Source organism: Perca flavescens, chromosome 8 (assembly GCF_004354835.1).
Source record: "Perca flavescens isolate YP-PL-M2 chromosome 8, PFLA_1.0, whole genome shotgun sequence".
In the NCBI taxonomy this organism is placed as follows: Eukaryota; Metazoa; Chordata; class Actinopteri; order Perciformes; family Percidae; genus Perca; species Perca flavescens.
This window is the reverse complement of record NC_041338.1, coordinates 10,714,807-10,728,819: the sequence shown is the minus strand read 5'-3', so window position 1 is coordinate 10,728,819 and position 14,013 is coordinate 10,714,807. Positions and strand designations below refer to the sequence as shown.

Genomic DNA, 14,013 nt, shown 5'->3' with positions numbered 1-14,013 from the left:
TATAAGCACTACTGTCTTATTTGTGTCTCACTAAGTCAGTCGTTCACACAGGCATGTCCAACTTCTATCTGTGGACATGTTGCATGGACAAAAAACGGTGTAATGTGCTGTTATCAACTGGTTGCTAACAATAGCTAACCTGGCTAGAGCTAATGAAAACAATGAAAATCCGACTTTTAAATAGAACGCATTCAACTCGGGTATGATGTCATTCCCAGTTGCGGCTTCTGAGTTCCGAGGTAAATAGAACGCGGCATTAACTAGTTGTTTTGGTGCCTAAACTCTCTTTTAATCAGTCTGTTATTGTTGTTGAAAACAACTGCAGGATAATTCTCAGAGATAAGCCTATTTATATTTCATTACACGGCAAGGTTCTATCCTCCAATCCAGGCAAAAAACGGCAGCAGGTCTGGTGAGCACCTATTGCTACATCTTCATATAAAGTCTATGATCGCTACCCAGTAATTTCAGCCGTATGGACAATAGTTTGCCTACATTGTAACATTGTGTTTCCAGGGGGCTGTTTCATAAAAGCAGAATATATAAATCCAGGATAACTGATAAAGCGAGACTTGGCCTAGTCTTATCTGTGCAGCCTGGCTAGGTGCGTTTCACGAAGGCCAAGCCAGGCTGAGCAGGAGCAACTAGTTCGAGTCAGGCTGAAGTAATTCAGATAAATGCGCGTTCACGGCTTTCCTTAACAGACCACGATGTTGATAACAGATTTACTAATGCTAAAATGGAGAATAGGCTACGCATTGTTCATACTTCATACAGAGTGAGCAGCAGCTTCTTGTGGAAGTATGACAACGTGACACATTATTTGTAAAAAATGTGTCTGTTATGAAACAGCGAGAGAAAGCGAGGCAGACAATCACGATCGCAGACCGACAGAAAGTATAGATTAACTGACCACTGCTCTGAACTGAAACCGTCATAATCATACCATTCAAGGATTAGTTTGGTTTCAGTTAAGAGCAGTAGTTCGCAAATGTATATTTTTAGATATATCATTCAGTCAGTCCGCTATTATCTGCCACGCTTTTTCTCCGTTTTTTTTTTATAGAGGACAAGTTCTCTTCTTTACATTACATTATATTCTTTGCTCCCTTGTATATATGGACATAGAAAAGAAAGACACTGAAGAAAGTGGACTCTAAAATCTAGAAACTATAAAGACAATTAAGTGACATTTCATGCCACTGTAAACATGAATGTAACATAGTATATTCATCAGTTATTTTCAACCTAGCTAGGTCAAAAACCATTGAGGTGTCCTCTCCCTGTTGTTACATAAATGTACAGTAGCCTACACTATATAGTTACTGGTTCAGTGAACTAATACTATAATTTGGCAGGATTGTACAATTAGGATATGGTCTTGAAATTGTACAATCCTCCCAAATTATAGTCCCAGTTTACTGGACAACACAAATGGAGTGCTAAGAATGCCAATTTATTGAATCCTTTATTGTTAAAGAATACAAAAAAAATCAATCAATCAAAAGAATTTAAGCATTGGTCCACTATAGAAACACACATTACAGCACTTGATATATTGACTTCATTTAAAACACATTTGGCAACTGTATCGGCCTTTTCTAATTATCTCAACAACTGCCATAATACTGTATATTCATCAAACTTGTAACAACAATATGAACAGCAGTCTTCATACAGCAATATACCAGTAACAATGTCACATGAATAATTATTAAAATAATGGTCACAAATTTAAATAATAGCCAATGACGGACTGGTAATCTGGCATTTCTATGCAGATCTAGCATGCCTTGATCCTTGGAATTTCCCCCTTATAAAAGATGAGGTCCTGCCCCCGAATGTGGGGAATATAATACTAGTGAGTCGCTCCAATGTATTCTACCATGTTGCGCCTCCATCTTTAAAATACGTTAGCCGAAAGCCGGTTGAAGATGGAGCACCTATCTAGGAGGCGCCAAGGAAGTTAAAAAGAGAATTAAAACGACAATGTGACAGGCAAATCAACACAACCAAAGTTACGTTGGCTTTTCCAAGATGGAAAGAGCTCATAAGGAGCAAGGATTTAAAAAGGGACGTCGAAGTTGCCTGCTTTCTTCTCAAAAGGTAATTCTGCCTATTTGTGTAAATTCGAAGTTTTATAGTTGCTTAGCTATATAGCATGGTTGTGCATAACGCTAGAACGACATCTAGGATACTTTTCCTCGCGTCAATGATGAAAAAGGATTGTCTACCTTGTAACATAAACGTAATCATATTTGTCGTGATTTCCCTGGCAGACAACTCACGTCATGTGCAGTTATAACACAGACTAGCTGGAGATACTACGAGCTAATTTCAGTTTCATTGACATTATTCATACTGCTCAGAGAAATATATTAAACACACAAACCTCCGTTGCTTCTCTCCTACGCTGTGAACATTGCCTTACTCTATTAATCTCGTACAATATACAGAATAACGATAACACTGATACTTTACTAACATTAGCTTGCATATGTTTGGGAACCTGACAGCTGATGTTAGCAATGAAATGGTACCAAAAAAAGGAACTCTCACAGACGAAGTCGTAGTTCTTGGAATAATATGGCCACCGTAGGAGTTATTTAATTAATTCTCAGTTGGTTGTCATACAATTTCACTGCTAGATGGGAGAAATTCTTACGCAATGTAGCTTTAATGCTTAATTCGGATTTTTTGCTCAGATCCGATTTTTTTTTTGGCTGTTCACATTACCTTTTAAAATGTGGCCTATATCAGATTCCAGTGTGAACTGTTTGCGGTTTCGAACTGACCCGCATGCGCAAAAGAACAATAACAATGACATCAGACACAGCACCCTGTTGCACTAAAGTTAGGGAGGTTATGGAGGAAGTAAGCATTTTCACTTTTATTTCAAATTGTTTGTGTAATGGCAGCCGTAACATTAATGAGCAGGTGCTGAGGAGGAGAAGAATTAAGAGAAAGAGAGCCAAATTGGCTATTTTGGCCTTTTGCGGGGTTATGGCTGCAAATTCACTACAGAGGTCTTTGTGACCGGACAACCGATTTGCACGTCAGGACCATATAGGCCTCCACCAGAGTTTCCTCTGGCTTCTCCCTGCCCAGGCATAGTTCACCATCTTTCGGGTCCTATCGCACGCGCTCACGCTCCACCTCCCCGATGCGAGCAAGACGGGCCGGTGGTGCGCCCGACCCTGAGGGGCCGGGATCCCACCTCACCCGGCGCGCGCTGGTCCTCACTTTCATTGCGCCACTGGGTTTTATCGACCCTCTGAGTTGCACGCACATTAGACTCCTTGGTCCGTGTTTCAAGAGGGGTCGGGTGGGTTACCGACATCACTGTAGACCCCTGACGCCTTTTACATGAGCTGATCCCCGCCCTGGCGACGCAACGCGGTTGGGGCGCACTGAGGACAGTCCAACCCTGGGGACAGCCGCACCGGGAGCAGGGGGCCCCGTCCCTCCCCGCGGGGAGAGAGGGCACAGCGAGGATTATTGATGTAAAAGTCGCATCAAATCCGCCTTGGCTGTTCACACCGCAGCCGCATTGATAAAAAACAGACCTGGGTCTGATTCAGGACCACATATGGAAGTGGTCTAAATCGGATTTGAAAAAATCTGATCTAGGCAAGATTTGAGTGTTCACACTACTTCTGAAGAAGTCTGACCTGGTCACTTGACAATCACTTGCAATCTACAGACCTTGTTGGCAAAAGCTTGGTAAAGAATTGGTAAAAGTCTGAGTTTTCATCAACAGGCATGGCTGTGGTGTGGCGGCCATTTTGCGCCATTGACCATGAAACAGGAAGTTTTTGTAACTCCAATGTACATTGTCCAATCTGTCCAGAATTTCACAAGCATGATAAGAGTCCAGAAGTGAGGACATCTTTATGCCAATATTGACTCAGGGTACAGTCATACCAGCAAAAGTGATCCGGTGATTCGCCACAGGGGGGAGTGTCACTGAAACAATTTCTCTATATCTTTCCAGACTATATCTTTCCAGATACTCCCATGTCACAAAGACGACACTTCTGCTTCATAGCTCTTACCTGCGATGATGTCATCCATCTGCTCCAGTGCCGCCTCCAGCATGTGACTGGCCTCCGTTTCCATGTTCTGATGTTCTGTAGAAAAAGAAAAAAAATTGAAAATTGGGTTTATTAGCTTACTGTACAGTCTTTTTGTATACAGTAGTATGCAACGAATGTTGACACTTCAAAGTGAAGTGAAGAAACATCTGTAAAGCATGAGAATGGTTTATATAAAAAAATGTAAAGGCTAAGCTGGTGATGCACAGTGTGCCCACTCCTGTTCTGCATGGTTCCAGCTAATTAACTTAACCATAAAATATTTGAGAGTGAAAATATGGTTATTGATGACGATGACAATGACTCAATGATTACTTAAATGAACGAGCAAGAGATTTTACTGATGTTCTTGCCATTTCTACTGGTCTACAACAGAGGTCCTAAGAGTTTAAAGATTTTCAAATGCCTCTTTAATTTTGTAAAATACATAAAACTGTTTTTTTTTTTACTGCTAAGATTGTTAAATTAACAGATATTTTTATGCACCCCCAAACCAAAAAAGGACTAAAATATAACCTGTCCGTATGGGAGTTAAGGCATAGAAACTAATGCAGATCAATCACACAAGCTCTGAGAGCTTTGAAACTTGGCATGTTTGTAGTCAGGAAGTTGCTTTACCTTCTGGAAAAGAAAGGATGTGAATATCTTAATGTATGGAATAAATAGAGACCTATAAACACATACCTAAAATAGGCGAACATGCAAAAAATGAATATCTATGCAGAATGGTTTCATTTACTTTGTGGTTACTTTGCCAGGGATTATCATTGAAACACATAAGATGGCTTGTTGGAAAGGTGGGGTTGTGCTGAATCCAGCAAATACCAAATATGTAAATATAGCATGACAAATCAGGGTGTTTTTTCACTCAATGTATGGGGTGTCCAAAATGAAAGAAAATGGAACACTGACATAATTTAGTCTCAAGTCCAAAGCTTATTATCAGTGGTGAGAAGAATGTTGAGAAATTCAAATATAAGATACATTTCATAATGAAACATTTCATATGGCACCTTATACTATACAGTCCATATGGAAACAAAGATTGAAATCGAGAGATAATACCTTACCATAGCACAAACAGGAGACCAGGAGTCAGGATTGCAGTTTGACCTTAATGAGCCTTTTAATAAAACATAAAACTATAACTTAACACAATACAAATTAAATGACTGTCTTAAATCAAACAAATGGCAATCTAATAAAACAAACACTGTGAGGGGGAATGAGCCCACTCCTCACCTCACTGAATCTCAAGCTCTTCTCAGGCTGTTTTTTTCTAGCAGCAACCATTTGGAACATTAACTGCTTTTGGTAACCATTCTGGGCGTTAGGGCATCTCCAGTGGCCACTTTGGGGAGGTCAGTAAGTCATGGATACCCGACCCAAGACCGACGGCACCCAACGGTACCCGACGGGCCGGGCCGGGTTCGGACAGATATTTTGAAATTACGGTCGGGTTCGGGTCGGGCTCAGTCACGTGCGTGTGTGGGTGTGTGTGTGTGTGTGTGTGGTAAGTGGGCAGAAGATAGATAGAGAAAGAGGAAGCAGACGTGTAGCTGCAACCAGAGCACAGTTGTACACAGTGTGTGCGGCTTCCGAAATAAACCCCAGACTGAAAGCCTCACGATACATCTGTATCATCACATTTGACAATTAGACGAGAATGTGACTGTGCAACATGTATTGCATGTAACACCAGCCTTGTGTCAGCCACCTCCTGGTCACTGTAAAGATCTGTCAAGCATTCAATGCCTGACTTGCTAACCCTCTTAACCTCCTGACCATATTCAAAACCACCAGCTAAGATGACAGTGTTCCCTGAAGAACTTCTCGTTGGCCCAGTACTGGCGATGTAGGAGCCTCAGAGGCTAGCTTTATGCTTCTTACTCCTCTTGATAGTGGTTTCCCTTGAAGCAACTGTCGAGATGTTCCCTCTGCATACGCATCTGACTCACTATACTTACTTACTATAAATGGCATGGTTTGCTGTCACAAGAATATATGGTGCTGTCCCAGTTCTGCAGCAAGCTGTACAAGTCGTATCATAGTCGTATAGTGTTTGATAGATTTGACCACCAACACTTAGTCAAAGATCTTGATAGACAAAGAAGAGGCACCATTCAAACCAGCAGATGAACACATATCATCACAGGACAAACAAGTGTTCCAAACTACAGAAAATACCTCAGGATCAGTGGAAAGGCTGCTCTATGTAGCTTTGTCAGCACATACATTACCAGTACTGGGCAAGTGGCCACTTTGGGGAGTTCAGCTCCCCATGATGTTACAACTGCAACACACCACTGTCACTCATCTGCATTGTCATCAGTGAAATATTTGGACAGTCTGTGAAAGGGCAAGAGCAAAACTCTGTGCAGGTCAAGCCCACTGAAATACACTGGCATTTGGTGGCATTGTTGCAGTTTAGAGGTGGGTGATGTCTCTAACTCTTTTAGGTGCTGGTGCCTTCTGGAACATCACAGGTTCAATGCACCCATCTTCTCTGAGCCTCCATGCTCTACCAACTGGGTTCCAGAGAAGAGGTTTGACCAGGTGGCTGTGACGCCACATTATGGTTTGGTACAAGGCACTTACAAGTGCTTAGAGCCTTGTTAGAGCCTTGTACCAAACAGTGGTGTGGCGTCACAGCCACCAGGTCAAACCTCTTCTCTGGAAGACAGATGAGTGACAGTGGTGTGTTGCAGTTGTAACATCATGGGGGGCTGACCTCCCCAAAGTGGCCACTGGAGAACGCCCAGAATGGTTACCAAAAGCAGTTAATGTTCCAAATGGTTGCTGCTAGAAAAAAACAGCCTGAGAAGAGCTTGAGATTCAGTGAGGTGAGGAGTGGGCTCATTCCCCCCTCACAGTGTTTGTTTTGTTGGATTGCCATTTGTTTGATTTAAGACAGTCATTTAATTTGTATTGTGTTAAGTTATAGTTTTATGTTTTATTAAAAGGCTCATTAAGGTCAAACTGCAATCCTGACTCCTGGTCTCCTGTTTGTGCTATGGTAAGGTGTTATCTTTCGTTTTCAATCTTTGTTTCCATATGGACTGTATAGTATAAGGGGCCATATGAAATGTTTCATTATGAAATGTATCTTATATTTGAATTTCTCAACATTCTTCTCACCACTGATAATAAGCTTTGGACTTGAGACTAAATTATGTCAGTGTTCCATTTTCTTTCATTTTGGACACCTCATACATTGAGTGAAAATACACCCTGATTTGTCATGCTATTTACATATTTGGTATTGCTGGATTCAGCACAACCCCACCTTTCCAACCATCTAGCCATCATCCAACCAGCTGTGTGCCATCTTATGTGTTTCTATGATAATCCCTGGCAAAGTAACCACAAAGTATTTTATTTATTATTATGTATTCCATACATTAACATATTCACATCCTTTTTTTTCCAGAAGGTAAAGCAACTTCCTGACTACAAACATGCCAAGTTTTCAAGCTCTCAGAGCTTGTGTGATTAATCTGCATTAGTTTCTATGCCTTAACTCCCATACGGACAGGCTATATTTTAGTCCTTTTTTGGTTTGGGGGTGTATTACAATATATGTTAATTTAACAATCTTAGCAGTAAAATATGTTTAGCCGAGAATCCATTTCATATATGGGAGACCTTAGAGATGAGGAAAAGCATTGTTGGGTTTAGTTCTACCTCCGGTAGGGGTATCTCAAAAACTAAAGCCTTTTTTGACCATTTGTCACTAGCCTATAAGGAAAGTCAAGAAAGAAAGAATTCCATGCCAAGTTCTTGTTAATATTTACAGAGGAGCAATAGAAAGCTAGCCTGGCTGCGCCCTTCTACGTACTTCTGCTCAATTTTCATTTTCCTTCAGTACGGTTTTCGGTATATTCTTGGGTTTTCTCCGACCAAATCTTTGGCGGTCCAACCAGCAAACAGAGGGAGTGGCTGAGAACGAGAACGTTGAGGTTATGACATGTGCTAGTTTGAGTTGTAATTCTGTAATGGCATATCTAGAAGTTAAAGCCCGAGCAAGAACAATCTTTGCTGAGTTTTGTTGGTGGCCATGATGTTGTGGCCCTCCTCCCCAAGGGGTTCGGGAAAAGTTTGATTTTCCAGCTCGCTCCGTTTGTGGTGAAGGAGTTGCTAAAGGCGAACGCTAGCGATGCTAAGTTGATAGTTGTTGTTGTCTGCCCTCTTGTTAGCCTGGTCTTACCAGACAGTACGTAGGAGGGCGGAGCCAGACTACCAGAGTGGCTCTTGGCAGATCCAATATGGGTATGTGTATATGTGTATGTTGTTAAAATTTTGAGAGGCTTGACTCCTACCACATAGGTGTAAAGGAGGTGAAAAAATGTGTACCGTAATGTGTAATGTTGTAACGTCTTTCTGTTAAAATGGATTTTAAAGAATCGGTTCAGGAACCAGTATCAAATTCAAGGTATTGTTATCGGTACTGGTATCGTAACATTTTTGAACGATACCTAGCCCTCGTTGTACCACCAGACTACAGAGCAGCTTCTTTCCGCAGGCTGTGAGACTACTCAATTCATATTCTGTAATCCATCATAAAAAAATAGTTTTTGTTTGTTTTTTCTTTCGTAGCATAAAGGAACTACAACTTGCATTTCATTGTGCAACCCTATGCTCTAGAACAGGGGTGTCAATTTTCACTGAAGGGCCAGACATGTAGAGTTTATTGACTTGCTTTTGTTTCATTGAAAAAGTAAAATATCTTTGACTGTATTACAGCATGTCACTTTTTTGACATTGCTGTAGTCATTTTTGTATGTTTTTTTCCTGACTTCTTTATGGCTTTCTCAGATGGTTGTCACCTTTTTATTTAAATTGTTGCCTTTTTTTCATTTTATTATGCTTTTTGTTGCATTTGTTGACATAAAGCCCTCCAAAAGTCAGCAAAAATGTTCCTTAGCCATCATAGAATTTAGCAAATCAAGCAAAAACAATTATCTTTTTTTTTACAACAATGTTTCTGCCTAAATATGAAGAAATTTCTGAGTCTCAACGTCGGCAAATCTGCCAAATTCTGCTTTGAGTGTCTATTTAACTGCAGTTAAAAAAAACACTTTCCCATGTTTTTGGCACATAACTAGGCAGGCCAAAATCTATTGTGAACCTAAATGGATAGGCAGGCCGGATCATAATCTGCAAAGGGCCTGATTTGGCCCGCGGGCCTTGAGTTTGACACGTGTGCTGTAGAATGACAATAAATTAACCTTGAAATTATTTTATTTTCTACATATACGTACATTTAACCCATACATGCACACGTCTTTGAAAACCACCACTAGAATAAAGTGTACATGTACAGTATAGCCAGGAACAATTAAATACATTATTCCTTGAAGCAGGATTGACTTTTCATCTGTCATCGCTGCCTCTGGCTGCCCCTCCATCTCCTGCCATTCCTCTTCCCTGCTTTTCACTGTGCCCATCCTTCCTCCTGTCATTCCTTCTTTGCCTGGCACTCATCTCTTCTCTGACATCTCTCCTTCAAGGCTCTCATTCTTCTGTTATGCGGTCATGCTGACTTACTGCCAAATAGACATCAACATGCCGAAATCAAGAGGAAGGACAGTGATGTAATCTATTGATGCCTTGGGAGTATAAACCCCCTAGACAGCACCCTAATGCCCATCTACATTAGCACTAACTTTCACAGCCACAGCTCAACATGACACTGACACTGACAATCTGTATTAAAGTTGCAATAAGTAATATATTTACTGTATTAAATCCAAAAATGACCACAATATGTCATCAGATATCAAGGAAACTTTGCTAAGTTAAAATACTATCTTTTCTGAGAACGATGCTAAAGCCAGTATTTTCTCCTTCAAAATTTCCATTCCATGAAAGAATGTCTGTTTGTGTGTTGTTATCAACTGCCCATTTTGACAGCCCGGCCGGGCTGTCTTTGAAAGATGAAGCCAGCTTCAAGCCCAAAGGGACGCAGAGTTGGCCAATTTCCCCCTGAACAGGTAGGCCTAAGCATTAAGCTTCGGGCTAATTTATCACGGCTACTAGGGACAGGTATTTTGAGTCATTTCAACATCTGTGTACTCACATTGAATTATATGGACTGGGGAGGAGGGGCCGGGAGAGGCAACTCTCTTAAGTATTTTGAATTTGAACTGCAGGAACTATTATACAGTTTTTTTTTATTGCTAAACGACAGTGGGCACAACTGGAGCTACATGTGCAAAACTCTAACTACAGTCTGCACAGCAGCAGTTCATGTGAACCAAACTCTAGTTTGTTTTTCATTGCTTGAACACAGTTTCCAAAACTCTACACACTTATCCCACTTTAACCAGCCCTGTTATACACTGTGGATTCACAGCACTGTTAAAACTGTGTACCACACATTCAAAACAGAATGGATTTCAGTCTGGTGCATTTCAAACACTGCTGATTGCAATTTCAACTGAAAGACTTGTTAGTGAAACATACTATATATATATATATATATATATATATATATATATATATATATATATATATATATATATATATATATATATATATATATAGGGAAAGCTCAGAAAGACTTATTTTGGAAATAAAGAAACACCAAATAAGAATGAATCAATTATACACTGTACCATTCAAGAGAAACTGGTAAAAGAGCAAAGAAACCAAAATGTCCAGGTAAGATGTCTGACGTTACATAAACAGCTATAAAAAAAACATGAAAAACACTACCTTTACTATAGTAAAACTGTGGACTTACTGTTTTTCAGAAAGTAATGGAGGTGCGAGGCAATGGCAACACCACAGTCATTTGTATTTATAGATGATGCAGGTGCATGGCAGGCCAGGACATCCAATGTTCTTTGTTATTACGTACCTTTAGTTTTTATCTTGTTTCCAGTCATTACATAAACTACTACAGACAAAATAAAATTATATCTATTGAAGCAAACTGCTGATTTTCATTTCCTCTTATTTACATAAAATTAACTTAAACTAAAAACTTTAACTAAAATAAAATAAAATAAAAATGACAGAATTTCACTCTTTTCTTTAAATAAACTATTGATTAGTGTGAAGTCACTTAAATTATTCAAACTGTAAATATTAAAAGTTTGTAATTTCTGTATTGGTGTTTGATGCTAGTGTTAAAGGAACACGCCGACTTATTGGGAATTTAGCTTATTCACCGTAACCCCCAGAGTTAGACTAGTCGATACATACCCTTCTCATCTCCGTGCGTGCTGTAACGCTGTCTGACGGCTCCACCATTAGCTTAGCCTAGCACAGATCCTGCAGGTAACTGGTTCCAACTAGCCTACTGCTCCAAATTGTGACAAAAGTGACAAAATAACGCCAACATTTACATGTTGTGATTTGTAGAGTCACAGTGTGTACAAAAAACAACGTAACATGAGACACAGCCATCTTCTAACAGCAAACAAACTGGGAACTATATTCTCAGACAGGCTTGCTGCGAGCATATCCCTCCGCCCAAGTACTATATTCTTCCGCCTGAGAATATAGTTCCCGGTTTGTTTACAGTTAGAAGACGGCTGTGTCTCATGTTACGTTGTTTTTTACGCTACGCCAGACTCAATAAATCACAACATGTAAATAGGAACATGTTGGAGTTATTTTGTCACTTATTCGGAGCAGTAGGATTACTGGAACCATTACCTGCATGTTCTGTGCTGGCCTGATGCCGCTGGAGCCGTCAGACAGCGTTACAGCACGCACAGAGATGAGAAGGGTATGTATGGCCTTGTCTAACTCTGGGGGTTATGGTGAATAAGCTAAATTCCCAATAAGTCGGCGTGTTCCTTTAACTCTCAGGGCCAGATGTACGTACATTTGCAAATGTAGCGTTACTAGCGCCATGGCCAATCCGCAGAAAGCTTCAGCTTACGTCGTATTGCAGTTTATCGGGTAATCAGTGCCTTTCTCCGCCCACCATACCGTAAATTGCGCTGTACCAAAGCGTTAAGTACTGGTGCTATGATACGGCTGAGTGCAGACTGTGATATTCCTACTGCTGATGCTATGACTGTTTGAAATGAAAAAGCGCAATTTGCAATTTTCAGTTCCTGCGACAGGGAGTATGGGCTTTTACCTCAGTGAAACCCGTTTGTATACCTCGCCATGCTTTTACGCGCACGTTGCGAAACAAATACGCCTAAAGTGGGTGCAAAAGCGTTAGTACATCTGGCCCACAGTGTGTTCTGAGTAATGGTGTGTGTTGTCTCAATGAGGATTGTTCACAGTGTTTCGCTGCACTAAGCCTGTTTTGAGTGTGTGAAGAGTTGTGTTGCTTGGAATGAGTTGAACTGTTTAGTTCAGGTTTTGCACATATGGCTTCAGTTGTGACAACAACAAAAATCTGCTAAACTAAATGCTAGCTGTCAGTATTACACATTGCACCTTTAAATACAGGCAATAGACTTAAAGTAACATGCCATCATTACAACTCTGTCACAATTCTCCCATTTTTCAGTCAAAGCATGTGTCTGCTCCAGTTATGCATGACTGCAGCTGTGTGCATTTGAAAAAAGCATGGTACTAGTATTGTTAATGATTATAAAATGCCTCCGTATTAGTCTTGCTGAGACAAATGGTGACAGCACAATTCAGAGACTATGACTGACTGATTCTGTTCAACAGCAATGTGACAACAGTGCCTTTGTCTTTGTCTATGTGTGTGTGTGTGTGTGTGTGTGTGTGTGTGTGTGTGTGTGTGTGTGTGTGTGTGTGTGTGTGTGTGTGTGTGTGTGTGTGTGTGTGTGTCAGAGAGAGACTTTTTTTTAAAAGACAGTGTGCGTAAGCCTAGGAAAATGTGGGTTTTCATGTGTGCTCCATTGTGAAACTGTTGTATGTTAAGGTGCTGATTTATAAATTACTGTCCTGTTCCAACAGAGCGAACGAGACAAACTGTAACAACCTGTCCACTGTCTCCCATATTGCGAAATCTGTACAACTGCTATGTATGTGTGTGTGTGTGTGTGTGTGTGTGTGTGTGTGTGTGTGTGTGTGTGTGTGTGTGTGTGTGTGTGTGCATGCTTGTGGGAAGGACAGTGAGAGAGATGAGAGTGAGTAGAGAAGGTGTGTCTGTGTGTGAGGTTCTCTGGATATCTCATGATCTTGGTTAAATCTTGGTAAAGGAATGCCTAATGAATGGAGCTGTTACAAAACATGTCATACAAATGTTTTACTGTGACATAATGTTTTGATGCTTTATTTAGCCACATATTTTAGTTAAGAATGAAATGTTGCAGCTGCGCTTTTAACACTGACATGAAAAACCTTCCTGTTTTCTTGTCTTTTGTTTAGGACTGCTTTTTAACTGAGATTTGTACAGTGGCACTGAGAGCTCAATTCACTCAACTGTAACTTATTTAATAGCATGCAAGTGGACAAAACAAATGCGAAAAAACAAAAACAAACATATTCATCAATTTGACAGAAAACATGCGCAGCATTTGTATGAAATTACAGATCAATAACAACCACCAAAGGTCTTTTCTGTTTTTGTGGCGCTTTTCTGTTGTTGTTTTTTTGCAGAATATTTCTGTATTTGGCTGTTTTTTGTTTTTGCATCTTGTTTCTGTATGTGGTTGTGTTTACTTTTTCTTTCTTTCTAAATGCTATGCACGTGTTGTCAAACTGGTTAAGATTCCCTCATTTGTGTTTTGTCTATTTACGTGTCTTCTTACTGTAAGTTGCAATGCATTAAGCTCTCAGGGCAACTATTGCTTTGTCAACTACTATAAAATGTATTTTGAAGTTTACCTGTGTAAAATAATAAGTATTTAAATACGTAGTTATTTAGGATGTTAATATAAAAACTGCTATTCATTTCAATTAATTCAGTCCAACTTTATTCATAGTGTCCAATCATAACAGACGTTATCTCAGAATACTTTACAGATAGAGTAGG

General features: G+C 40.1%; 1 protein-coding gene across 4 annotated transcripts in view; it reads right to left on the bottom strand.

Annotated features, from left to right (window-relative positions):
• The window catches only part of ppfibp2b (PPFIA binding protein 2b), a 128,229-nt gene that overhangs the window by 80,078 nt on the left and 34,138 nt on the right, over positions 1-14,013 (bottom strand). For all 4 annotated transcript variants that reach the window (XM_028584891.1, XM_028584892.1, XM_028584894.1 and 1 more), the window contains exon 2: positions 4,056-4,130. In XM_028584891.1, the coding sequence (XP_028440692.1) occupies positions 4,056-4,130 (75 nt within the window). The remainder of the gene's footprint in view (positions 1-4,055; positions 4,131-14,013) is intronic.